This window comes from Prunus mume, linkage group LG6 (assembly GCF_029339155.1).
Source record: "Prunus mume cultivar Tortuosa linkage group LG6, ASM2933915v1, whole genome shotgun sequence".
In the NCBI taxonomy this organism is placed as follows: Eukaryota; Viridiplantae; Streptophyta; class Magnoliopsida; order Rosales; family Rosaceae; genus Prunus; species Prunus mume.
The window spans coordinates 11,815,827-11,841,432 of record NC_142703.1 but is presented as its reverse complement, the minus strand read 5'-3'; the positions used below and the strand labels follow the sequence as shown (position 1 = coordinate 11,841,432).

The 25,606-nt window shown below is 36.9% G+C and overlaps 4 protein-coding genes and 2 pseudogenes across 14 annotated transcripts; 5 read left to right on the top strand and 1 right to left on the bottom strand.

Annotated features, from left to right (window-relative positions):
- The first annotated feature begins 40 nt into the window (after nt 1–40).
- On the top strand, nt 41–4,621 carry EMB2762 (CCAAT-binding factor). Its single transcript, XM_016795091.2, has 15 exons — nt 41–500; nt 599–691; nt 793–866; nt 970–1,031; nt 1,144–1,195; nt 1,370–1,470; nt 1,577–1,650; nt 1,787–1,888; nt 1,997–2,055; nt 2,191–2,365; nt 2,857–3,030; nt 3,174–3,336; nt 3,513–3,570; nt 3,655–3,760; nt 4,130–4,621. Exons 1-15 carry the CDS (start codon nt 135–137, stop codon nt 4,334–4,336), a joined length of 1,866 nt encoding a protein of 621 aa, XP_016650577.1. The 5' UTR covers nt 41–134; the 3' UTR covers nt 4,337–4,621.
- Nucleotides 4,622–5,221: 600 nt separating this feature from the next.
- Nucleotides 5,222–8,448, bottom strand: LOC103334617 (putative protein phosphatase 2C 27). Of its 2 annotated transcripts, none has more exons than XM_008237589.3 (5): nt 8,273–8,448; nt 7,306–7,719; nt 7,010–7,204; nt 6,650–6,855; nt 5,222–5,977 (listed from the first exon to the last, which is right to left on the bottom strand). In XM_008237589.3, the coding sequence occupies exons 2-5, from the start codon at nt 7,504–7,506 to the stop codon at nt 5,419–5,421; spliced, it is 1,161 nt and encodes a 386-aa protein (XP_008235811.1). In that variant the 5' UTR covers nt 7,507–7,719; nt 8,273–8,448; the 3' UTR covers nt 5,222–5,418. The 2 variants fall into 2 exon arrangements, with proteins under 2 accessions (XP_008235811.1, XP_008235812.1); XM_008237590.3 differs by having other exon boundaries at nt 8,278–8,448.
- A 1,055-nt stretch (nt 8,449–9,503) lies between these two features.
- Nucleotides 9,504–10,911, top strand: LOC103334708 (putative anion transporter 5; annotated as a pseudogene).
- A 240-nt stretch (nt 10,912–11,151) lies between these two features.
- On the top strand, nt 11,152–14,265 carry LOC103334709 (glutamate receptor 3.2-like; annotated as a pseudogene).
- A 2,517-nt stretch (nt 14,266–16,782) lies between these two features.
- Nucleotides 16,783–18,441, top strand: LOC103334710 (uncharacterized). Its single transcript, XM_008237688.2, has one exon. It carries the CDS (start codon nt 16,783–16,785, stop codon nt 18,439–18,441), a length of 1,659 nt encoding a protein of 552 aa, XP_008235910.2.
- A 2,646-nt stretch (nt 18,442–21,087) lies between these two features.
- On the top strand, nt 21,088–25,412 carry LOC148916070 (large ribosomal subunit protein eL20-like). 10 transcript variants are annotated; one of them, XM_089055254.1, is made up of 12 exons: nt 21,088–21,222; nt 21,395–21,548; nt 22,028–22,079; nt 22,209–22,305; nt 22,388–22,504; nt 22,656–22,735; nt 23,253–23,368; nt 23,466–23,529; nt 23,633–23,689; nt 23,813–23,861; nt 24,869–25,028; nt 25,123–25,412. In XM_089055254.1, the coding sequence occupies exons 5-8, from the start codon at nt 22,489–22,491 to the stop codon at nt 23,509–23,511; spliced, it is 258 nt and encodes an 85-aa protein (XP_088911380.1). In that variant the 5' UTR covers nt 21,088–21,222; nt 21,395–21,548; nt 22,028–22,079; nt 22,209–22,305; nt 22,388–22,488; the 3' UTR covers nt 23,512–23,529; nt 23,633–23,689; nt 23,813–23,861; nt 24,869–25,028; nt 25,123–25,412. The 10 variants fall into 10 exon arrangements, with proteins under 10 accessions (XP_088911380.1, XP_088911381.1, XP_088911387.1 ...); XM_089055255.1 differs by having other exon boundaries at nt 21,121–21,212; XM_089055261.1 differs by lacking the exon at nt 21,088–21,222 and having other exon boundaries at nt 21,248–21,548; nt 23,253–23,345; nt 24,876–25,028.
- Nucleotides 25,413–25,606: the final 194 nt, after the last annotated feature.

The window sequence follows — 25,606 nt, the reverse complement described above, 5'->3', positions numbered from 1 at the left end:
CAAATAAAAAATATCTGATACGACCTGTCGTTCTTAGTAAATTGAAATCGTCGAACCTAAAAACCTAACTCTCTTCTTCATTCTCCCCTCAGTTCCGTTCCCGCCGAACCTTCACCTCACCAGCAGCAGCAACCATGGCCTCCATTCTCTCCAAGAAGCAAAAGCAGAAGCACAAAAGCACAAAGCTCTCCGACCTCAAAACCCTAGGCCACGACCTCCTCTCCTCCAGAGCCCACGTCAACAACCTCCCTAAGCTCCTCTACTTCGTCTCCCCAACCTCGCCTCCCCAGTTCGTTCTCGAGTCCCTCCTCTCTCTCCAGGCCTTCTTCACCCCTCTCTTGCCTGATCTTCCTTCCTCTTCTTCCAAGCCTTCCGCTTCCAATGCATCCCAGGACGACCCTGACTTCATCTACCGGACTTGGCTCCGGTCCAAGTTCGACGAGCTCGTCGAGTCCCTCATCCAAGTCCTGCTTTCTCCTCAATCCGATGAAACTCTCAAGGTCAATTTTCTATTTGTTGAATTTCCTTTCTTTTTTGTTTTGTTTTGTAATTATAGATTTTTTTCCTTCTAAATTGTGCTTGCTGATACTGTGATTAGGAGGTGGTGTTGGACACACTAATGGAGTTTGTGAAGTCTGGAAATGGGGGAAGGTTTCACTCTGCTATTTACCATAGGTTGCTTCGTAGTATTGTAAGTTGTACCCGTTTCTCCAAAAGCTTGATTTGATTTTTTTTTTTTTTTTTCTAATGATATTGAAAGAGTAAGTTGTAATGTGGTGTTCTCATCGATAGGTTTACTCTACGACACCGGATAATTTCTTGTTAGACGTGTTGGCATCCAAGTATTTCAAGTATATTGACGTCCGGTAAGGTCACATGGCTTCTATTGTTTACTGGAGGCTTTAGTCGGGAAAGTTTTGTTATGTTTACTTAAAAAAGTATTGTAATTGTTGTATTTGTTTGTTGCAGTTATTTTACCTACATCAGCTTGGAAAAACTTTCTAGAGTTCTAGATGCAAAAGACATTTCTGGTACTTCCTGCTGTGGTCCTTGCTGCAAGTTTCATAATTTTTTGTTTCATCTTTTTTGGGGTGGTTGTGGTGGTGTTATCTTAGTTAGTTTATTGTTTTGTGTCTCCTTTAGATGACAGAAACCTGAACACAGACGGCAACGATGGCGGGCATCCAAGGGAAAGGTTAGTATAATCAACAATGTTATCACTTTGGAAATTTCTATTCCATTTTTTTTCTCATTGCCTCTTTCTATTACATGACCCCAATGTATTATATATATGCTAATGTTTATATTTCTTAGTATGTTGATGCTGCAAGATGTTAGCTTTTGATTTCTTAAAATCATTTACTGGCAGCATGGATCTATTAATTCGCAAGATTCATTACATAATGTCACACATCCCATCTGTGGAAGCTTCAGTTGAGAAAACTGGTTATGACATGTGGAGTGGATCAGGTGAGTGTTCCCTGCCTTCACAAATCAGTGCTTCAACAGTTAAACTCATACTTTACTTTGGTGGAAGATATCATTATTGATTACTGATTAAGATTCTTGTGTAAAGGTGATGATGGAGATATTTCTGGGAATCTTAAAGCAGAAAATAAACAGCACATGACTGAGAAGCACAATGATAAGGCAAGCTATCAATTATCTTCAGAAGATGATGTTTCAATGCAACTATCAAAATTGTTTGTGCATTCATTCACTAGATTATCCTCTTTATATTTCTATGAGATTAACATTCCACATTCTTTTTGGATAATGTCTTCAGGTGTTGACTGCAGCCAGTATTGCCAAAAAGATGAAATTGAAATTTACTAAAGCATGGTTATCATTTCTAAGGTTACCACTTCCACTTGATGTGTACAAGGAGGTAAGGCTCATACCTGCCACACCATGATTTCTCATAAATGTTGTGCCCGAACAAAATTTAATTGGTTTTTTTATTGTTATCTTAAATGTTGTGACTTGTGACGCTCAGGTTCTTGCCACTCTTCATCAGGCAGTCATTCCTCATCTATCTAACCCAGTCTTGTTATGGTAAAGTTTCTTACCAAATACGTTTATGTATATTTTTCCAATTTGTTCTTTGTGACTTTTAGTCTATTCATTGCTTGACAACATGCAGCAACTTCTTTCTAAGATCATGACATTTCATTTATTGACAATGTGCAGTGATTTCTTAACTCGGTCATATGACATTGGTGGTGTTATCAGCGTCATGGCTCTTAGCGGCCTCTTCATCCTCATGACACAATATGGTTTAGAGTACCCCAACTTTTATGAGAAACTTTATGCACTACTGGTTCCTTCTATTTTTATGGCAAAACATCGATCAAAGTTTTTTCAGGTAATGCTGATCATTACTGCGGTAACAGTTGTTAAAGATATACTTCTATAACACAAGGCATGTATATCTATGTATGAGTGTGAGTGTGCATTTGTGTTGTTTTACAATTATCAGCAATTAAAATAGAAAGTGAATCTTAACATATGATAATATATGCTTAGATGTGTGTGTTATCTTTAAATCCATTGAGTTTTGCATCAACTAGACTGGTTATATGTTTTCATTAAAACACTCATTTACTCATTAAAAAAAGAAAGCTAAGGGGATTTGACAAAGTCATTCAAGTGTAATGACCTTCCCATCAGTTGTGGCTTTGATTGATTTCTTCACAGAGTTTAAGTTCTGGAGCTTAATGTACAGGAAACTCTGTTGCAATAATGCATCATGAACATGAGGTTGCTTGCTTGGTCTGCATAATTGTTGAACACCCGGTTTAAATGTTTATGTTGGATGAATCAGTAATTTTATACTTGTGCTATTTAATTTTGCAGCTTGTGGATGCTTGCTTAAAATCACCACTTCTTCCTGCATATTTGGCTGCTGCTTTTGCTAAGAAATTGAGCAGGCTGTCTATTTCAGTTCCTCCGTCCGGAGCGTTAGTTATTATTGCGTTAGTTCATAATCTTCTACGGAGACATCCTTCAATCAATTGCTTGGTGAATCGGGTATCCGAACAATCTTTAATTGTTTCTTTGTCAATATATTCACTATCCTTTTGATCTGAAAGCAAGTGAGGTCAGCTGTACTGTTCTTTGTCAAAGTATTCATTTCATACATGATACATTTGAGGAGACCACTGTTTATGCAGGGAGGTGGTGGTGCAACTGTGAAAGATGATCCAGAAACAGAACAGAGGGTTGCTGATGGTGTAGATGACACTGCAACTGCTTCAGCAGACAAGTCAGTCAAAAAACCAGGCGTTGACCCTTTTGATAATGAACAAAGTGATCCTATAAAATCAAATGCCATGAGTAAGTGTCTTTTCCCCCTAAATGTGATTTCTGCATGCCAAATACCTGCATTTCATGTAAGCCATGAATGTGGTATACTTGCTCAAATTTTATTTGAAAGCAGACAACACACACAGTATTGCTTTAATTATTAAATAAATTTTACTTTTACATATTGATGAGATGTTTTTGAACAGGAAGTTCACTCTGGGAGATTGATACCCTCCGTCACCACTACTGCCCTGCTGTATCAAGGTTCATGCTTGAGTCCTGATCATGTGTCATTATTTATGGTCCTTGTACCTTTTGATTTTTCCTGATGTCCTTTTTCTTTGTTAGGTTTGTTTTGTCACTTGAGAATGATTTGACAGTCAGAGCCAAAACCACTGAAATTTCTGTTGGAGATTTTAGCTCAGGCTCATATGCAACAATATTTGGCGAGCAGGTATTAATATCATGTCTCATGATTCATTGAGTAATATAATAAATTTAATGCATTTTTCAATTTTATATTTTAAAGGATAGAAAAAAAAAGTTGTGGAAATTTGGTACTTACAATAGTTTAGTTCCATCTGTGGACGTGTTGATTCCTGTACATTTGGTCATCTGACAGCAGGCTACGTTTGGCAATTTTTATTTTATTTTCTAAATAGTTGTGGCCTCTTGTATATTCATTTTTGGGACCGTTGTAGGACAGAGTACATATATTTGTTACTTTGTCAATCTGTCTGATGTCCAAGGAAATGCCTTGCAGTTTTCTTTATATAGTATGTGATTTCACTGATCTGGCGACTGCATTGACTCTATTTTGCAGATGAGACGAAGGATAAAATTGGCTCCACTTGCATACTACAAAGTACCCCCCACCTCTTTGTTCTCGGAGTCCGAGTCTGAGTTTCTTGGTTGGACGTTCAAATGTGAAGACAGTAAGCGAAAGAATGACATCAATGATGAGAATGGGAAAATAGATCGAGAATGTGATCATAATTCGGTAAAACGACAACGAGTTGAGTGTTCATAACCAAAGTGTGCCATCCCTCTCTTTTGCCCTTTCTTTCAAGGGGGCAGGATTATGCTCGTGAATTATAAGATTTGAGCAACAATTTTGGGATTCTTAGGTGAATGTTTCCTCGTTTGTTGATTTTGTATGCTGCAACAAATTTTGAGCTCCAAAAAAGGGTAAAAAGAAAAGCTGCATCAGATTTTGAATTTGACCTACTATTTTGTTGGCAAGTTATCTCTGTACATGCATTTTTGTAGCCGATAATTTACCTTAATGATGCGATCAGGCGCGTTAATTTAATCATTTTTCTGTGTGCATTGTTTGGAAGGTGGTTTTACCCAAGAACAGCATAAATGCTGTTCGCATTGGTTTTCTTGGCACATCAGACTCTGCATTGCGCGTAGTCGGTTTTGTGAGGCCTTTTTCCATGCTTTTATCTTAAGGCTCCTTCCCAACTGTCTATTACTTTTATTTTTAAGACTCAAATGCATGAAATTTCCTCAATTTTTAATTTCCCACAAATAAATTCAGTTTCTGACCCACATTTCATTTCACGTAAGCCAAATCGGAATCATGTTTGTTATCAAATTGAAACTCAGCCGATGATCTACTTCGAACATTGCTGGTTTGGTCACAGGTTTCTTTTTGTTCATCTTTTTGTTCTCAAGAGTGGTCAGCTTATGGAGTCTTTCAGCAAGAGCGCATTCCATCTCCGCCATCTGACCTTAAAATTGTCCACCATTGTAACCGGCTCTGATACCAAACTAAGACCTGTCTTTGTCCTACTACTCCTCTAAATTGAAGTAAGACATGAGAGAGAGGAGTGAGAATTCATAGGATTAAAACTCTTTCATATAAATTTGGGTTTTGTGATTTGAGATGGGTGGATGGGTTACCAAGACATGGGAGAAACTGATTTATTTACCACGACATTATGTACAACAAATTTCACTCAAAAGCCAACAAATTAATCAGATCCCAAGACAGATCAAAACATGCAATGGTTGGCTGTTGATGACATTATGAATAAATAAATAAAAAGAGAAAAATGACCGATTCTTCAATATCATTCACAAATGTGATTTTAGCATCAAATCTGATCATGATTTACTATCTAGTACTTCCTGCAGAAGATTCAGACCTTCTGCTGATATACTCCTTTTGAATTTCAATTTCGGGATCTCAAGCAAAGGTGGTGGGTCTGAGGAGAAGCATACCACAACTACTGTCAGGTTGTCGCAGGTATTGCGCTTGAGTGCCTCCCTAACCAGCTCTCTTGAGCATCTCTCAGGATCATTGTGAAGCATTAATTCTTTCCTTGCAATTGTAACTGCGCATTGGCTGCTCATCACATCCCACAGCCCATCACAGCCTAGGATCAAGAATTCATCTTCCTCACTCAGAGTTGTCTCCTCAAGCTCCGGCTCTGCACTTAAGGGACAAGAGGAACCTTTGGAGCCTTTCATGTGCCAATCTCCAAGAGCTCGTGCCACCGATAATTGACCGTTAAGGTAGCCATCATAAACCACACCTCCCAGTTTCTCAATTCTTACTCTTTCTGAGGCACAATTGGGTTTATGGTCTTTGGAAAGCTCAACTGCCCTACCTCTTCTTCCCAGCACAGCTCGGCAGTCCCCGGCATTGGCAATTAGCATCGTCCTGAAAGAAGAAATCACATGTAAATCATGATGTCATCTATAAAGACATAACCGACGTGGAGAGAACTTTGTGGTTGAAATCCTACAGGAAGTGGCCAGTACATTCTTCTACTATGAAAAATTCATCCAGTTTACCTGGTCAAGACCATAAAGCTATGCTATAGCCACATATCTATTGCACCATGGAAGGTTTCACAAATGTGACCCCCTGCCTCCCACAGATAAGATTTATTACCAAGCTACAAGCCTCTATATTGATGCCAAGAAATGTCTTTGAAAGCATTCCTGGATGAAATCACCATGGATGACATTGGTCGATGAGAAATGATGAAATTTTACCCGTGGACTTGGCACAATAAGATAGCTTATAATATATAATGATGTCATAGAATTTAAATTGTCAGATTAACCATTCTACATCATATAACTCCATAAGCTTCAAAATCTTTGTTACTATTTGTTCAAAAAAATAAAAAATAAAAAAATTCCAAGAAAAAGAGAAAAAATTTTGGTACACCCACAACGGAGTCTGACAGAGCATAATGCAGATACGTAAACTAACAAACAACCATTAGAAGAGTGACTACAAGGATGTGGTTAAGCATTTAGTTTAAGCTAGACCGATACCAATAATGGATGAGAAAATAAACAATACAAGGATAATAATTCTCACCTTCCAGATATGAGGGCAGTAAGTGCAGTGGTACCAGAGGAACTATCAAGAGAACCAGTATCAGCAAAAGCATGGTCAGCGTTTAGGAAAGCACTCTTAATAGCCTTCTTGGCACAAAAGGGGAAATGTGAATCCTCAACTATAAACCTCAAAATGTTCTCTCTGATAAAAGAAGCTGCATCTGTACCACCATGGCCATCAAAAACCTGCAGTAGAACAAGAATGTTGACACATCATGGCATGTTATGGTAGTTGTGCGCTTAAAGGAATCACCGCCATTTTCATTAATCAACAATGAAAGCAGCATTAATGTTTCTAGAAACAACTCTATATAGCTTAGTTAGTGATTAAATTACAAACCCCATAGAAAGCTCCAGGAGAAGGAAAGTTCGCAGTGGCACCTAGATGTTCGAAAATATTGTCTATACAGATATGCTCATCCTCCATATAAGGTTTTGGACCGATCTCTGAACAGCTTCCAGAGCGAAAAACAGGTACAAATGCAGAGTTACTATCTGATGAGGACTTTGAGCTAACAATCCCAACATCCGACTCCTAAGCAAGGAGTGAAGAGGCAACATCAAATTCCATACAACTTTAATATGAAGAAACGATAGAAAACTGCAATTATTACAGATGATAGAAATCAATCTCACCACTTCAGTTGCAGGAGCCAACTGGGCAGAGCTCACACAATACCTCATAGCTGAGAGGTGCCGAGGAGGTTTGCCCATGTTCGGTTGCTTTAAGCTCTCAAAAGTAAGTGATTTCTCTTCTTTTGTAACAGTAACGTTCTCCTTTCTGTGGCTGCCATCTAACATGGAAAGTGGAGATGGGTAGTCGGTCCCTGCAGCCATTTTCTCTCCAAAACATAATCCAATCTTGAATCAGAAACTGGACCTCAAGTGTTCCCTTTCAACCAATCCTTTTGCAAAGAGTTGATTCAAACTTCAAAAGCTTCTTACTTTTATCAAGGAAACAATTTCTGATATCAGGAACAGACCCCAAATCATACCACACAAGTAGCTTTCCTCCTTTTAGGTTGTTTCTTCAGATACTTTGATGGACACCTGAGTAGAAAATGACCAGAAAATTCTCAACTTACTTCTCAATTATTTTGTTGAGCTAAAATTAAAGATCAAACAGCCCAGTTAATCTGTTGAACCACCAGCTACAAGTATGTACCCTAAACATAAACTCAGCAAAAAGCATATTCAAATAACAACTTTGCCATTTCAGGACTATCCACAAACCCATATCACAATCCAAATCACCAAAATCTGCCACAACCCATATCAGATTTCAGAAAAGAAAAACCAGAAACAAAGGCCATGACTTTATTCTAATTCTGGGAAGTATAAAAACATAGTTTTCATTTAAAATAAAAACTATAATTCACAGATTTAAACTGCATACACCAAATCCAAATACAGAAACCAGCACAAAATAAGCAAAAACAGTAAAGCAACAAAACCCAAAATTTATTACTCAAAACTGCAACATAAATCACACACCAAACCAGACAACTCTTCAGCCACAAAGAATCAAGCTTGACATATGCAAATCATAGAATTAAAGAGCAAAATAGTTGGTGGGTGATGAACTGATGATGATAATACTTGCCGTACTGTTTTGGTTAGCTTAAGAAAAATCTTCAAAGATCCCTGAAAGAGAAATTGGAAAAGGAGAGGAACAAGCCCACAAACCACCAAAAGCTTTCAAACTGAAAAAGAAAAAAAATGGTTATAAATGATTTTTTTTGGGTTGATATGTGTAGGATTGATGTTGATTCGTTGAATAAAGATGTAGAAAGAGTTTGATCGATGAAGAAAACGGAGGGTAACTGGCACGTGGGTTTTGTCAACCGGTCATTGCGGGTCGTCCCGGTGGACTTGTAAATACGGACAGCTGGGCATCTGGCACGTGGCGCGTAGGATGTTTGATATTTGGGTTGTTACCGGAGAATCGGAGATGAGAGGGTTGTAGTTTCAGGTGTTGAGGTTCAACAATTGCGGCTGGGCTGTCGTGTCTGCCGTTGGATTGCAACAGTTGATAATTGACGGCCGGATGATGACTGACGGTTTTCACCAAACTTGGGAACTGGTAGTTGACGGTCGTTGACAACGGCGATCCCATTCATGTTTTCCAACTAGCAACAACTAAAATCCACCCAAATATTTTTTTTATAACAACTGAAAATTGAGGTTTGCAAAATCTTTCAATGTTAGGAAAATGAGTATCAGACCAAAGAGCATTTTAAAGAGGTGAGCTTTCACAATTGATATTCACATCAATGAGCCAAATAAATTAAATTAGAAGACATTTTCATTGCATGTTTTTGTTTTTGTTTCTAATGATGGAGATTTAGACAGGTAATAGACCCAATAATACATACACATCTGGAAGCTGACCAAAAAAGTCACTAATAAATATCTCTATCTTCATATGCCACTCTCTGGTCAGATTGTTATTAAAAATGGATGACCTTTTTGGGATTTATTATCTAAATTATGGGTAATTTTCTTAGCCCAAAAAATATATATATATATATATTCAACTGATGGGTTATTTGAGCTAACAGAGTAAGTTATGTCATGTCACTCAAATTTCACCAATTGTGCCCATATTATAGTTAAGGCTCCATGCAATTTCTGCTTCTTTTTGGTAAGTAAAACATGGGTTTTGATTCTCATTTACAACTTGTAGTTGTCTTTTCATGCATGGTGACATGAACTGACCACCCATATACACAGATTTCCAGAGGCATGAGCTTGCTGCTATATTCTTCTTCTAAAAGCACTTCTTAATAAAGGAAAAATTTCACTGTGCCACTTGCGCAGAATACCAGTGAATTATGTGGACAAGATCTCCAAAGCGTTATTTGATTGTCACTCAACTCAACTTTCATCAGCACATGCATTTGCTATGTAGAAAGAGTGGGATTCTCAAATGCTTACACAGCAGCAGCTGACGCTGCTGGTGTGAGCCAATCAAGCAAAGGCACTATTATGGCTATGCCTGTTCACAAGTCCCTGGAGGCTGGGCAGCTCAGAGAATAGGAGGGAGGTGTGTTCTTCTCCACTCATCTGTGATATGGTCTCTAATTTATGCCTTTGTCCCGTTAGACCCCAATCGCGTCGCAATGATGGTTTTGGCTCGGTTGCTTCTTGGTGTGGCACAAGGCTTCATGTTCCCTTCAATCCACTCTGTTCTTGCTCAATGGGTGCCTCCACATGAGAGGTCTAGATCTGTTTCTTCTGGAATGTACCTTGGTGCAGCTGCAGGAATGCTTGTGGTTCCAAGCCTTGTGAAGTTGAGTAGCCCCCAATTTGTATTTTTGGCTGAAGCAACTTTAGGTACTATGTGGTCTGTGGTTTGGTTAAACTATGCTAGCAACCCACCTCAATCTGAGCTTCCAAAAGCTACAACAAGCGTTGTTGCTAATTAAAAGGGGTCATGAAAAGATAGAAGTGGAGGATCGGGACGGACGAAATTCTAATAGAACAGAGAATATCCCATGGAAGAGTATTTTTGGGAGCTTACCAATTTGGAATTTCACTTTCCATTATGCTTTGCATGTGATGATGAATTGGCTCCCAACATACTTTGAACAAGGCCTCCAGCTTAGTCTTTAGGACATGGGGAGTCACAAGATGGTGCCTTATCTTAAAATGTTCATATTCTCAAACATTGGTGGAGGGACTGCTTATCACTTGATCACAAAGAGGCTCTTGTCTGTGACTGCAACCAGGAAGCTTTTGAACACTTCAGGGTTCATAGTTGCTTCTCTTGCATTGATGACACTGCCCATTTTCAGAACTTCCCCTGGGGCTGTGATTTGTTCTTATGTGGCCCTTGGTTTCTTGGCACTAGGGAGAGCTGGGTTTGCTGTAAATCACATGGATATTGCTCCCAAGTAAGCAGAAATTGTGATGGGAGTGTCTAATACAGCTGGTACATTGGCTGGCATAATTTGGGTGATCTCACTGGGAAGCTTCTTGCAGCTGCTAAGTTTGCTCATTCGGATCTTTCGAATCCGGAAAGCTGGAGATCAGTATTCATGATACCGGGGATGCTTTGCATTTTCAGCTCACTTGGGTTTTGACTCTTCTCAACTGGGGAGAGGATTTTTCACTGAGGTAGGCTCGTTAAGAACAGATGTCATCAGCCTTTTTATTTTTTTATTTTTTTTAATGATGTATGAATTGGATATGTACTGCATTCCTGTGATATGTAAATGAATTGATCATATAAAAATTCAAGTTTTCAGCTTCAGTGAATTTGGAAGGCTTATATTTGTTAGCATGAATAGCTTGAAGCTCATTGGCTTATTATTTTCCACTTTTAAAACATAATTGTGATGATTTATTGAGGCCCATGATTCATTCAGTCATTTCTTAGCTAGTTTGTCTATCAAGGTTACCATTGGAGAAGAGTATGCAAAATGGACTTATTTTCAAGCAACCTTCTGTGAATCAAGCAGTTCAAGCTATCTTCAAACCATGAAAGTGCCAGTTGGTACATCAGGAAAGAATTTGCAAACAAATAAATGAAACATACCCTTGAAAGCATTGGTTCACTAAATTGATTGAATAAGCATCTATGACAGATTATCCATAATTTTTTTTTTCTTCTTAAAAAATTGGGCCATTGATTTTATGTTAGAAAAGAAATTTAGATGTGACCAACATTGCAGATGCAGCTTTATGTATCATTTGTGTATATAAAACTGTGCCAAGAATCACAGTTAGAAATCAAATCAGGTCTCAAGTGATTGTTCTACACACATTTGCCAAATCAGGCGTCGTAGTTTTTTATGTCGCCCAGGAACTTGGGATGATGGAGAGTGGATATGCATGGATAGCTACTGCTTGGCTATCCACTGTTTTAGATTCAACTTCACCTCTTTCTTCAAAGACTGCCAACTCTATCCAAGGTGCTCTCACTCTTAGACCACTCACACCAGACTCAGAAAGAAAAAAGGGCTTTTATATCAAGGTGGAACAAGTTGAGTAATGGCTCTATTGGGTTGAACCCTTATGGTCTATATGCCTATGACACCGTCTGGATGCTTGCTCATGCTATAAATTTGCTTTTGGATCAAGGGGGCACCATTTCCTTTTCCAACATTACTAGCCTAGGTGACCCTAAGGGAGGAGGGACTGTGAACCTTGTTGCATTGAGCATTCTTCATGGTGGGAAGCAGTTGCTGGACAACATATGTTGCAAACCAATACAACCGGACTGACTGGTCCTATAGCATTTCATCCAGATAGATCTCCATTGAATCCTGCATATGATCTCATTAACATAATTGAAAATGGATATCAAAGAATTGGATACTGGTCTAACTATTCCGGGATATCTGTTGTGCCCCCTGAGACATCATCAAACCGGTCTACTTTGAACCAACAACTTACACACTATTGTACGGCCTGGAGGGACAACAGTCAAGCCTCGTGGGTGGGTTTTTCTAAACAACGGAAAGCAATTAAGAATTGGAGTACCTAATCCAGTTAGCTATCGAGACTTTGTATCACGAAGAAATGGTACTGATATAGTTGAAGGATACTGCAATGATATATTCCTTGCAGCTATAAAGTTGCTTCCATATGCAGTTCCATATGACTTTGTTCTGTTTGGTGATGGTCTCAAGAACCCAAGCTACTACGTGTTTGTAAACATGATTGCATCAGGAGTAAGTAAAATTTAACAATTACAAGATACTGACTTATATTCTTACAGAAAAATAAAATGGAGACCCATAAAACTTCTATCTGATTTAAGACTTTGTTTTGTAGAAGTTTGATGCTGCTGTAGGTGACATTGCCATCATCACCAACCGGACAAAGATTGTGGGTTTCACTCAGCCATATATAGAGTCAGGGCTAGTTGTGGTGGCTTCAGTTAGGAGGTTAAATTCGAGAGCTTGGGCGTTCTTAAAGCCATTTGGTCCACTGATGTGGGGTGTCACAGGAGCTTTCTTCCTGATCATTGGATTATTCATGTGGATTTTGGAACATAGAATAAATGATGAGTTCAGTGGCCCTCCTAGGAAACAGATTGTCACAATCTTATGGTATGTACTTCGTACATAGAACATTCTGACCTGGCTTTCGCATATACATTTGTATGCTATGATTCGTGATGGCACGAAAGCTGCAGCTCATGAAAGTTGAACTTCTATTGAATTTGAATGCAAATAAACTTAATACAACTTTTACTCATCTGCCTTCATTCGGTGGTTTTTCAGGTTTTGCTTTTCTACCATGTTATTTGCTCATGGTAAGTTCAATTTTGGTACTACATGTCGTGTTCTTATACCAAGAACTTGAAAGTGTGTTTAAAAGATCCATCTTCGAACTTTCAGGAGAAAATACAGTGAGCACTGTGCACACTAGGTCGGACAGTGCTGATCATCTGGCTTTTTATAGTTCTAATAATCAACTCAAGTTATACAGCTAGCCTGACATCAATGCTCACAGTACAACAACTAGAATCCCCCATTACTGGAATCGATACCTTGGTAACGAGCACCGAACCTATAGGATACCAAATAGGGTCTTTTGCTCAAAACTATTTGGTTGAGGAGCTCAACATCCCAAGATCTAGGCTAGTTCCTCTTGGCTCACCAGAAGCATATGCAGACGCCCTTAAGAAAAGAACTGTTGCTGCTGTGGTTGAAGAAAAAGCATATATAGATTTCTTCCTCTCAGAAAACTGCATGTTCTCAATTAGGGGGCAGGAGTTCACCAAAAGCGGGTGGGGATTTGTGAGTATTTCAACATAGTTTTCTTTAACTTTTCCAAAATTTTATTCACTGTATGTTGTCAACATGAACATTTTCCGGTTTAGTGTCAACACATATTTGGTTGACCATTCTCCCAAAACATGCGCAATCTGATCATTCTTTTGTTAGACAGTCTGATATGTTATGTTACTTTATCAGATTTCGAGTAACTGATCAAGTGAAACAAAACATAATTCTTTATGCTACAAAATAACTGATAGATGTGCGATGTCTGAATGTTTCTGCTACATGGGTTTTTGCAGGCATTTCCAAGAGACTCTCCTCTAACCATTGACATGTCAACCGCCATTCTCACCCTATAGGAGAACAGAGATCTTCAGAAAATTCATGACAAATGGTTGTCAAGAAAAACCTGTGCACAGACCTCTGACCTCATATCAGACCAGCTTCAACTACAAAGCTTCTGGGGATTTTCCTTATCTGTGGCATTGCATGCCTTATTGCTCTCTTCATTCACTTTCTGTTGGCACTACGCCAATTCAGCCGGCATTCCCCCGAAGCTGAAGATCAAACTGAGCCTTCCAGCCATAGCAGGAGAGCCTCCCGCTCTTCGCGCCTCCACACGTTCCTGTCCTTCATCGACAAAAAGGCAGACGAATCGAAGAACAATAACAAGACAAAAAGAAAACGCAAGGAGATGATGGTATCAAATGGGAAGGAGAATTGTGAAAATGACTCAAGGAATATATCCAAGAGAATACAAATCAACAACTCTCAAGAGATACACAACAATGCTGACAATGACTTGGCTGCAAGGGCGGAACTAACTCCAGCCCAGGGGAACATTTATAAAATATTATTATAGGTTTATTTCTACTCAAATAAATATTAGCCCATTGCACCAAATAAATATAGCCCACACATGCATTGTTTTTCTTTTTTTAATAAATTAATAATAGTCCAATCTAAGTAAAGTAAATAATAATTCAGTCCTCTATTTAAAATAAGCTTACTCTTGAATCATATAGGAAATAATAAACGTCAATCCAATCAATACCTATATAAATTTGATTAGAAGCAGAACTCACGCTAAGGCTCTACCAATTGGAGCTATTCTAATCTTACTGATATTGGGCTACACCCACATAGAACAAACATCAAAAAATTTCTTCTAGCCACCCAAAATGCCATATGTGAACCTTCAGAGCCTAGAGGAAATATCTCTCATCCTCTAAAAAATTGTACCAACCTATCTTGAGTGGGTTCTACAATCTTGGTAAGTTTTTCTCTTATATATATATATATATATTCAATTTCCAATTTTAATTGTTGTTGTTAAGTTTTTATGATTTAGGGTTTGAGTGAAAACTTTTGGAGATTGTTGATATATGTCTTATTTTTGCAACTTGAGGTCTTAATTAGCATATATGATTTTTGGTGTCTAGTATTTTTGGGGAATCAACTTATTGTATTCTTGTTGATGAAGCAAAAGATGCATCTAATAGAGAGCAAATGACCATTATTTTAAGATTTGTTGATAAGGATGGTTTTGTACGAAACTTTTTTTTTTTTTTTTGAGATTGTTTGGTATTTATTTATATTTTGTACTTATTTGTGTTATATTTGCTCGTAATGTGGCTTTGTTTGATTTATAACATTTTATTTACATTTTTGTTTCAAGAGAAAAAAAAGGCTTATAATATATATCCTCTAAACAAACAAAATTTAGCCTACCCTTATAAAAATTCTTGGATCCGCCATTGCTTGGCTAACTCATTAAACATCATCATTTCCAGCCACCTTTCTAATGATAATAATCTAATTAAAAGTTAATTAATCATACCGTATCATGTTCTCTATTTACTCTTTTGTGTTAATATTCATAGAAAACGGTTGAATTATCAAATATGCTTGTCAAATCTGTTCACCATTTCAAAAAATTTCAGGGAGTTTGTATTTCAAGTAGTTAAATGGCATTAACCATGCAACCGAGGTCAAAATTTTTGTTCCTTTTTTTCCCAATACAGTTTGTATAAATAAATAAAAATTTAGCAGAACCATCATTTGAGAAAATGTCACCCCATTCCAAGAGCAGGAAAAAAAAAATTTGAAAATTCCAGCCCAACCCATAAAATTCTTCAAAATCCATCCTTTCCAAGCTCATTCTGGTGTGGTTTCTGATTTTTCCAGTTTTGAACAGGATTTTTATATATATTTTTTCAAATTATTACTTTTGTACAAATTCCAACAAAAAAAATTTTTGTGGGCTTAAAATTTCACAAATGGCACAATTTCGTGCAAAGTATAAATGTAACATATAAATGTAATAATTTTGTGTATTATTTTTCTCTAAAACAAGTATAATTTAATAAATCGGAGAGCCCATTAGACCTAATTATCTCATCTTAAAACGGCTTAAAGATAAGGACCGTGCGGTGTCGGGCCATGCTCGGACCGTGCGGTGTCAGGCCGTGCTCGAACCGACCGATCCGTTTGACACCTCTAATCTATCACATGGGGGCCATTTTTACTAACTTTAGAAAGTAAATGAGATTTCCATCTATATAATTTTATTTATTTGGAAATTATCCTAGACATCAAAGCTTGGGTATTAAGAGGATTTTTCCACTTAATGATATTAGGAATACCGAAGGAGAATTTCAAAAATAGTAGACATGTAATCCTAAGTTAGTAACCTTGTAAAATTAACATTTTACAATCTCTAGTAATATGTTGAGCTGAATAAAATAAACAAAATAGATAATATATTTAGAAAATATACTCTCTTTTTTTGGGTGAACATAAAAATCTACTTTGTAACCCGAAGTTTGTTGGAATTGAATTAGCAACATTTTTGTTTGGCAAAAAAAAAAAAAGCAACATTTTAAAATTAATAGACGCTTTTTTCAGTAGCTTGCAAAAAAATTAAATAATCCTCTGCAAAATAGAGATTAAAAGAAGAAGAAAAAAACAACTATTTCTCCTTCAACTGTTTTCTAGTAGATTGATTGGGTTAGGTCGGACTCCAAATTTATGTGCAACCAAGCCCATCAGGATCCACAGTGGAGAACGCCTTTTACTCCTCGGTACCTACCAAGCTTCTTTCAATTAAGAACCCTAGCTTCACCTATATATATATATTAAAAGAAAGACGAGAGAGGGAGACGAGAAAGAGACGAGGGAGATGAATAACGCAGTGGTGCCGAGGGGTCAAGTGTACTGTTTGACGAGGGCGAGTAGGGTTCCGATTCCGAACAAACCAGGATGCCTCCCAAACCTTGTCAATGTCGTCGGCAAAGCCAAATTACTAGTAGCTGCACCCACACCAACCCCATTCCCAATCCAAACAATCCAAAGCAGAAGAAGAAGAAGCTGCCCTTTAATGGCTACTTCCCACCCCAACGCTGACATCGCCAACAACAACATCTGCCCTTTAGTTGACCAAGAAATACAGATGTGCCCTTTAATTCCCTCCACTGGCGACCCCTGCCTTGATCTCTTTTCCAACTCCCTCAGAAGTACATGGGAAATAGATACTAACCACTGCCTTATATATCTGAAGCAAATTCTTCCCTTGGCCTGGTCCCACAATCCCCTTACCACTCTCAAGCTCATCTTCAGCAACGAGCGTAAGTCATTTTCTTACAGAAAGTTGGACACAGCTGTCTTTTGGCTCCTCCAGAACCACCCCAAGACTCTACTACGCAATCTCCGCTCTATTGCCGACTTGCCTGGGTCTTGGAATTTGGAGACACTTGCCAATCTTGTGCACAACCTTTTAGTTTATAAACGAGGCGGCAGAGACGACGAAGACTACGCTGCGCATCTTCATCCTAAGAGGTACGACCGTGACCCGGATTATAGGTTGTTACATGACGGGGTTATGGATCTCTTGGTGGAGCTGTTAAAGTCTGATATCGACAAAATGAAGCAGCACAAGCTGAAAATGAAGCCGCTTACGGATGGTGTCGAAGAATTCGAGGCGGATGAAATTGATGATGGTTGTTTGGTATCCGGGGCTGCAGAGTTATGCACCAGAGACGACGACGAGTACAGAGCCATTTTTCTGAATGAAAGCATTGCGAGGAGGCTTTTCCCTCCCGAATCAGATGTATCAGAAGAGTGGGAACGGCTAAGGAAGGATTTTTTGGTGCCCTTGACCAATTACTACGAACGTCAATTACACTTTACAATCCGAGACGAGTGTGTGGTTAAGAAGTATTTAAAGGAGGTGGAAGCAGGAGGGGGACGGAATTTGATAAAGCCGGATGCTTTGCTTCCGGATGAGATTATAAAATATGTAGGAGATAAATATGAGGATGTGAGGGAAGCGGCTGAGCTTCAGTGGAAGGCAATGGTGGAGGACATAAAGCAACAGCAAAAGCAGGGGAAGGGTTTGAGCAAACTCAAAAACTGCTTGGTGGTGGGCCCTTATCCTGCAGACCATTATTCGAGCACAGAGGTGGGTTTGGTACTTTTTATGTCTGAACTGAATGAAGAGCCATGGAAAGGGAAGTTGATAAAATACAGCGGTGGAAAATATCAGCTAGACTTGATCCAAGGCCATGATCTCAAGTCCAAGATGGAATTTATTAAGTGTGAACCAACGACGACACCCGCGAAGGTACGTAATATTCTGGAGGTGTTTGATTTGATTTTGGAGGTGGGTGTGAATGAAAATTTGAAGGCAGAGCAGATGATCAAGAAGGTTTTTGTGTTTACTGGGCTACACACACCTAATGGTGGTCGCTCGGAGATTGAGCATGAGTTATTGCGGGCCAAGTTTGAGGCAATACGGAGCAAATATAAGGACAAAGGGTACGGGGATGATGCGGTGCCACACATTCTGTTTTGCGATGATAATCAACCGCACTGGATTTGTACTAAACATCCAGGCTTCACGCGGTTGGGTGGCTTTTGGAACTTAAACTACCACATTTCCAAGTCCTTGTGGGAAAATGGAGGGGAAATTGGCATGCACCATGTCATGGATGCCGCCATCGCTGACAAACAGTATCAAGCTTTCTCTGTGTTCGATTGACTCAACTTGAACTGTAACTGTGGCGATCAAGATCAATATAAATCCGTTGAATTACTGGATCAGAATGTAGAAGAAATAAATCTTGATTATTATTATTAGTTTTCCTGTTTTAACTTATTTGAATTGTTTTCTAGGTAGCTAGCTATCGAGATCGTCTGCATTGAAAATGAAAAAACTATGGACCATGGATTGATATTAGGCTTAATTAGTGTCCCCGTTGATAATTGATATTAGCTATCAATATTGTTTGCATTGAAAATGAAAAAACTACGGACAACCGGTATGTGTATCAAGTATTTTTATTTTATTATTACATGGATTGATATTAGGCTTAATTAGTGTTATATGTCTCGTTTTAAAGTTTGCAATCACCTGTATTACTTTTTAAAGCACCCTACAACTACGTTTGTAAATAAAAGAACATAATTCTGGCACTCGAAAAATTACTCTCCATTCTCTTCCACCTTTCTTCACTTAGGAGGATCGCATAAGGTTGTAGTACATAGAATTTTGAAGTCATCACCCTAGGAAGAACCCTCAACAAGAGGTGATTTTGTTTGTATGTGTTAGAGTTTGTATAGGAAAATACATTTGCATTTAGTCCCACATTGGAAGAGAGTTGTTTCCTTCCACGGTTTGTATATCTATCTCAATAAACTTCACATGTAGAAGACTATTTCCATGTCCATAGGCTCCATACAGCATCAAATGGTTCATTCCAAGAAGCAAGTATAAGCAATTAAACTATCATACCTCTAAGGGAAAATTGAATCTCAAAATCACATACATTTTATCTTTTTTGATAAAAAAAAAATAATAAATTTTTTTAAAAAAAATTATATAAAAAAGCCTACATCTTATGAGTCGGATAAGTGACCGTTCTGAAATGGAATGATGGGGTTTGGATCTGATTGTGATGAGAGGTTTAACATGGAAATGCAAACAAAGGGAAAGGGAGGTGAGGAGGAAGATGAAATTGAAATTACAAAATTGCCCTTTAGTTTAATACAACTATGAATGTCACGTCATCGTTTAACAGAAAACTTGACAGTAAACTAACGGAGGTATGAAAATTGTAGTAAAACAAAAGTTTTTTTTATATTTTATTTTATTTATTTTATTTTTTTGGGTCTGAAGTAAAATTAGAGTTAAGGTATGAGACCACGGATGGACTCATGATTTCAAAATACCTTACGTACAAACCTACTAAAAGGATAGATTACTCGACGGTGACGAGTGAATTTCATTGAGAACAAAAAATACATAAGGGGACATAATGAGTCCCTCAAAATGCATCTAGTACAACCTTAAATAAAAACAACATTAAACTAAAAGAAAAAAGCAATTAATTTTTTTTTAATACAAGTAACAGTCTAAAGAGAAGAAAGTTTCTCACACATATACTAATAAATAATATATTCATAATGATGTTGAAAGATTAATAATAAAAAAATACCAACAATTAATAAATAATTTGTGAGTAAAAGATTAAGCAAAATTAAAGAGTGGTAAATGATTTTGGTGGTGTGATAATTTTGAAGAAATAGGTGGGTTTTATAGGGAAAATTGAATAGTACAAAAATTTTAGGAAAAGAAAACTGATGTTGGTAAATATATATATATATATATATTAAAATTTATTTTAGAATTAAAAAAGATAATGGGTAGTTGTGTTCCATAAAAATAGGATTCATTATCTGATTTTTTTTTTAATTTTAATTTTTTTATAATATGAAAAAAAATGAATTTACCATATTATCCTCATTTAATTAATAATTTTAATTCTTAATGTTTGGATTAGCAAATGGCATTTTCTAGTATTTTGAATGTTTCACCATTATTTGCCTTTTGCTTTATATATAAGGAGTTTCACTAATACACCCAAAATATGGGTTGAAATTATAAAAAAACCCAACATGAAAAACACTTTAGAAATACACCCAAAACCCATTTATTAAACACACTCAAAACCCATTTATAAACACACCAAAAAAATATACAATTGTTGATTTTTGGGTTGATTTTGGGTGTGTTTCTATATTTTAAACAGTGTTGGATTTTTTTTTTATAAATTCATATTTAGGATTGGGTTTATTTATAAATTTGTATTATATATTTATATATATATATTTTTTTTTTTTTGAGGTACATCAATAATTGGGGAGGGGGAATAACCTGATATTTACAAGGTGCCTATGGGGGGAGTTTGAACCCCAGACCTTGGGTTTGGGCCAATCTCCTACTCACTCTCTACAACCATGGTAGGTAGGACGCCAGTGGCAATTGATGTTGATATTAATTTTTAAAAAATTGTCATTGGTATTAATTGCACAAATAATATCGAATCATGCTGAGTAGTTGGAGCAACTTTGGTGAGTGTGAGTATTATTTTTTAAAAATCAACCGTTGGATGAGGAAAGGTGGTTTGAGTGCATAGGCGTTGATGGACGAATATTAACTTTGGGCTATAAAAAATCAAGACACATGGGCTATAATCCAAGTTAGTATGTGCATAGATCCATCTCTATATGAGACTGAGACAAACAAAACAAAAAAAAAAACTTCGTGTAACAACGTGTGAATTCTATAAATACCATGTCATCCTTTAATGGAAAATTTAATAGTCAAATTATGAAACTATTTAGATCTCCATGTCTATATAAATAATACCATGTTCCCAATTTTGGCTTGCTCTTTCTCCCATGAGAGCTTCACTGTTGAAGCTTGATCTGGCTTTCTTGCGGCCGTTGATTTCGTTTGTGGCTGCTATGGTGCGAATTGGTTCGTTCATTTGGTCCTCTTCTTCATTAGATAACCTTCTTTTCATTTGTTCTTCTGTTTGTCTCATATCGCATTCTTCCTCTTTTGTTGTGCTTCCTTCTTCAATTTTTCAGATATGTCTTTCTTTGTCTGTTCTTCTTTTTTAATCGTGTCTTCTTTTGATGTTTTGTAGGTAGTGTTTCGACGGACAGTTCTGATGCCTCACCTGTTGGATCTCCCGATCGCGCCTCCTCTGAGATTCAACGACAGCCGTCCGACGATTACATGATCAATTGTCTGGGACCGGCGGTCTCTCCGAGGATCTCAAACAAAAAATTATTTAGCAGGCAAGATCTCTCTGTTTCTCTCTATTTAAACATGTAGATAATGAACCCCAGGAGCTTAATATACGTTTGTATCTAAAGGAAATATGGTTGGTTCAATAGAAGATCATTCAAACAAAAAATCTGATTTAACATTGTATAAAATATGTAGAACCCTACTTACCCTCTATTTGTTTGCTAAGAAAATGCAAGAGAAAAACAGAAAATTTCATCTTTTTAAACATTATACTGTTGTTTTGTGGGTAGGAGTTCAATAATTATGCTTATAAGGGCGTTTGAGGTCACCCACTTAATAGCATTAGTACCTTTTATTGAAATCACTTGGGCTTCTGTGGAAACTCAAGGACATAAAAGCAAAAGTTTGAGTCTTTTTTCTACAATTATGTTGGATTGAAAATTTGGTGCCTTTGTTCTTTCTTGCATGTGCTTGGAATTACAATGAAAATTTTCTTTCATTGCTTTTTTTTTTTTTGTTGTTAAAGGGTTTGAGCATGGGGACAAAGGTGATTTTGCAACTTCACCAAAGTATTTTAGGTAAGAACCATATCCTCAAATTGCTCTTTTGGACCAAAATTAAGCCTTTTGTGTGATGGTTTATCATCTGACTGGGTTATATGTTTGAGCTTATAGATTGGTTCATGGTGGATTTGAATTGACACGCAGAGTTGCTTGGGTGAAGTTGATGACCGTGCACATTGCAGGACTACAACAACAAAATGGTGCAATTACATCTATTTGTGGACTTTGAAATAGAAAAAAGGTTTGCATTGTTTAATCGCCTCCACTGTATTTTAATTTCTTTCCCTTTTATTAATTTTGATTGTATTTCTTCCCAATGATAGGATTGAACAGGCTTTTGAATTGGTAATGGGAGGTGATTGTTTGTGCTTGAATAAAGGCTTGCCATTGCCATTGCCATTATTGTGGGACAGAGCCTGTGTATATGTACAGAAGTTGCGGTATACATTGTTCTCTCTCCATCTCTTTAATTTCAGTTTTTTTTCCTTTAATAGAATTTCGGCAAATATTTTGGTTCTGGACTTTTGGTGTTGAAGAAATTTACAATAAAGGTGTTTTATGATGTTCTGTGTTCATAAATATCTTTTGTAGAACAACATGGAATGTTGACTGACTTTGAAGGTGCTACAAGAAAAAGTGAAATAGGGTTCTGCATTTGGACTAGCAAAGAGGTTTGTCAATCATTCTCTCATCCTCAGTTTTTTTTTTCTTTCAATAAGTTGATTACATCTCAGCCTTAAATTCACTGGTTTTTATTATTTCAGTTTAATTTAATGAGACAATTTCTGTTATAGAATTCTAAATTATGCATTTTTTTTACATTTTAGGGTACTGGGATGCTTGGGGTTTTTTTTAATTTTCTTTTCCACTGCATATTATAACTTAGATGGGTATGTTTCAAGAAGGTTGGTTTTATTCTTGAAGAATACCCATTTGGTTTTAGACATAGTTTATTTAGTTAAATATATGGCTACTGGTGAAATGGATTAGCCAAATTCTAGCATTGTTGTAAACAGTCAGTTTAAGTGGAGGTTTGTTGTATGAAATTTGGTAAACAAATATCTAGAAAATTATCTTCACAGTTTCTTAGGTTCCATTTAATTTGGTATTTGTTTTTGTGTGATATATTTTTCTTAGGGCGTGTCAAATGGTAAAGCTGCAATTAATGGTGTCGTTTTTGTGTTGCAGTTCCACCAGTACCAGGTTGTTGGGAGGAAGCTCCCTACGGCATTTGATGAGCACCCCAAGATTTACCGAAGGAAGCTTTGGGCCACCAATGAGGTTCGTGCCAAGTCCAAGTTCTGGTATAATCCTTAGCCTTAGCTCGGGTTTTATGATCCAAATGTTCATTGGTGAATTTTGGGTTAAACTTAATATTGTTGGTTGATTTGTTTGGATTAGGTATTTCCTGAGGAAGCTGAAGAAGGTCAAGAAGAGCAATGGCTAAGTGCTTGCCATTAATGAGGTTTGTTCTCTCTGCCATTTATACTTTATTTTTTTCTAATTAATAAATTTGTACCCATTTTGATTATTTGTCAGTGTCTAATGTAGTAAATGTTGTTTTGCAGTGGGGAAGTGGTTCCTCCTCAACTCTCTTCCTGACGAAATCCAATTTGTTGCCAAAGGTCTCACCTTTTACCCCAAAGCGTCACTCTTTTATCACATTTATTTTGCTTTTTTCTAATTTTGTTTCAATCATTTGAATCGCGTTTTGCATTTGATGTTTGGCTTTGGTGGCAAATGTGAAGGAGGCTGCGTCAGAAGCATCCCCTCGAAATGCCCGGTTGAATTAGAAACGTATGTTTTCTTTTCTTTTTTTCTTTTTTTTTTTCCTTCAAAATTGAAGCCTCCACTTTGCTGAATAAAGGCTCCTCTTGGCTTTAGTGTTTCATTTCGATGAATTTTGGGCTCTCACATGTGTCTGCGAAATTGCAAACCTTTCTTTTGTATTGGGGTTCCAATTTCCATTTCCCGGCTGATAAGTTTTTCCTTTTTTTTTTTTTTTTTTTAAGTATTTACTCATGTCTCTGTCCAAAACATTTTTTTATAGTACGTTTTGTGGAATGTACAGATATATTATAGGAATAGAAGATGAATCTGTCTTTTCAACAAATAGAAAGAGTTAAATATTCTGCGAATACTTTACTCCACCAGTTTTAGAATGAATATTTTTTTTTTTTAAACATATATCTTTTTAGACTCAACATTTAATTTTGAATTTTCCAATGAAAATGACACAATTTTTGGTACAGTTTTCTTCCAATAATTGGACTAGGCAAGTAGCAAAAGATAAACTACCAAAATTGAAGGTAGGTTACGGGAACCCAAATTATTGTAAAATTTGATTGGTAAAGATTTAAAAGTATGTTAGATTGACAATGAAAAAGTGAAAGATCAATTATAGAGAAATGGGTGGCGCGAGTGGTCTTAATTGTTGTATGTCTTCCTTATATGTGCATATTCTGTTTGTAATTCTCTATTTCATGATTGATTTGATTATCTGTTTTTATCCTCTGGGTTTGTTGGGATGTTAATAAAGTTTTGTGCTTTTGCAAAATATTGGTTCATCCTTTCAATTTATATGATATGAATGTGTCCTGTAGTATGCGTATTAGATTTCTTATTTGACGATTTATGAGCTGAAATGGGATATGCCACAATTTGGTACGTACATGCCACCACTAAGCTGTGGTTTGATTTGATATTTGTGGAAATTTTGCAACTCATTTGTAGATTCGTACATACAGACTTTTAAGAATGAAAATTTCCTTTTATAGCAACCCATAACAAATACCAATATATAGCTTGCAGGGCTTGGATAGTGCATCGAGTACTGAAGAGCTTGGATTGTGCAGCAAGTACTGAAGTTGTTGTGGCACTGGAACACCAAGGAGTTTGTAAGTGAAAGGAGCTGCCGGCAAAGGGCTAATCTTCTACAAGTGGTGACTCATATTTTTGTTTTTTGTATGCTCAATGATTCTTTGCACTTCTTACTTTGGCATTTAATTAACTACCATACATTTGATTTGTGGTGATATTTGGCTGATTCTGTTTATAGGGAAACAGAGGAAGATGAAGAAAAAGTAAAAATGGGCATCCAACATTCAAAAACTTTTATGCTCTTATTCTCTGTTTTAGAAACACTTGCTTTGGTCTCTAACAAAAGCAATCAATTCCTCAATTGTTGTTAGGGTCACCCCAAATTGTGTAATGATCTATTGTTGTTAATATTTGCTTTTTTATTATTTTTTTTGACTTCATGTGTTTTTATACAGATTTTGTGTAGTATTCACTGATTTGGTGATGTCATGTTAGATATGTTCAAAGTTTGAAGACTTACCTCCATTATCTAAATTCTAATTCCGAATTTTAATTCTTCTTTCTTTCTAAGTTTGAACACTACCACTGTTATTTTGGAATTGATTAAGATTCTTTTTTGCGTTTGTAGTTTGGCTAATTTTGTAACACCCCGACCCCAAATTTATCCCATGTTTTAATTTATTTAGGTGGAATTGAGAAATTACCCGTGGGATAGGGGTATT

What these genes read in the sequence shown, in the direction of transcription:
- EMB2762 (XM_016795091.2), top strand. Translation starts at nt 135, where the DNA reads ATGGCCTCCATTCTCTCCAAGAAGCAAAAGCAGAAGCACAAAAGCACA. An exon ending in TGACATGTGGAGTGGATCAG is followed by an intron (nt 1,471 to 1,576) that starts GTGAGTGTTCCC and finishes TCTTGTGTAAAG; the next exon opens with GTGATGATGGAGATATTTCT. An exon ending in TATAAAATCAAATGCCATGA is followed by an intron (nt 3,337 to 3,512) that starts GTAAGTGTCTTT and finishes GTTTTTGAACAG; the next exon opens with GAAGTTCACTCTGGGAGATT.
- LOC103334617 (XM_008237589.3), bottom strand. Translation starts at nt 7,506, where the DNA reads ATGGCTGCAGGGACCGACTACCCATCTCCACTTTCCATGTTAGATGGC. An exon ending in CTCCTGGAGCTTTCTATGGG is followed by an intron (nt 6,856 to 7,009) that starts GTTTGTAATTTA and finishes GTTCTACTGCAG; the next exon opens with GTTTTTGATGGCCATGGTGG. An exon ending in ACTGCCCTCATATCTGGAAG is followed by an intron (nt 5,978 to 6,649) that starts GTGAGAATTATT and finishes TTCTTCTTTCAG; the next exon opens with GACGATGCTAATTGCCAATG.
- LOC103334710 (XM_008237688.2), top strand. Translation starts at nt 16,783, where the DNA reads ATGGCTACTTCCCACCCCAACGCTGACATCGCCAACAACAACATCTGC.
- LOC148916070 (XM_089055254.1), top strand. An exon ending in GCATTTGGACTAGCAAAGAG is followed by an intron (nt 22,736 to 23,252) that starts GTTTGTCAATCA and finishes TTTGTGTTGCAG; the next exon opens with TTCCACCAGTACCAGGTTGT. An exon ending in CGTGCCAAGTCCAAGTTCTG is followed by an intron (nt 23,369 to 23,465) that starts GTATAATCCTTA and finishes TGTTTGGATTAG; the next exon opens with GTATTTCCTGAGGAAGCTGA.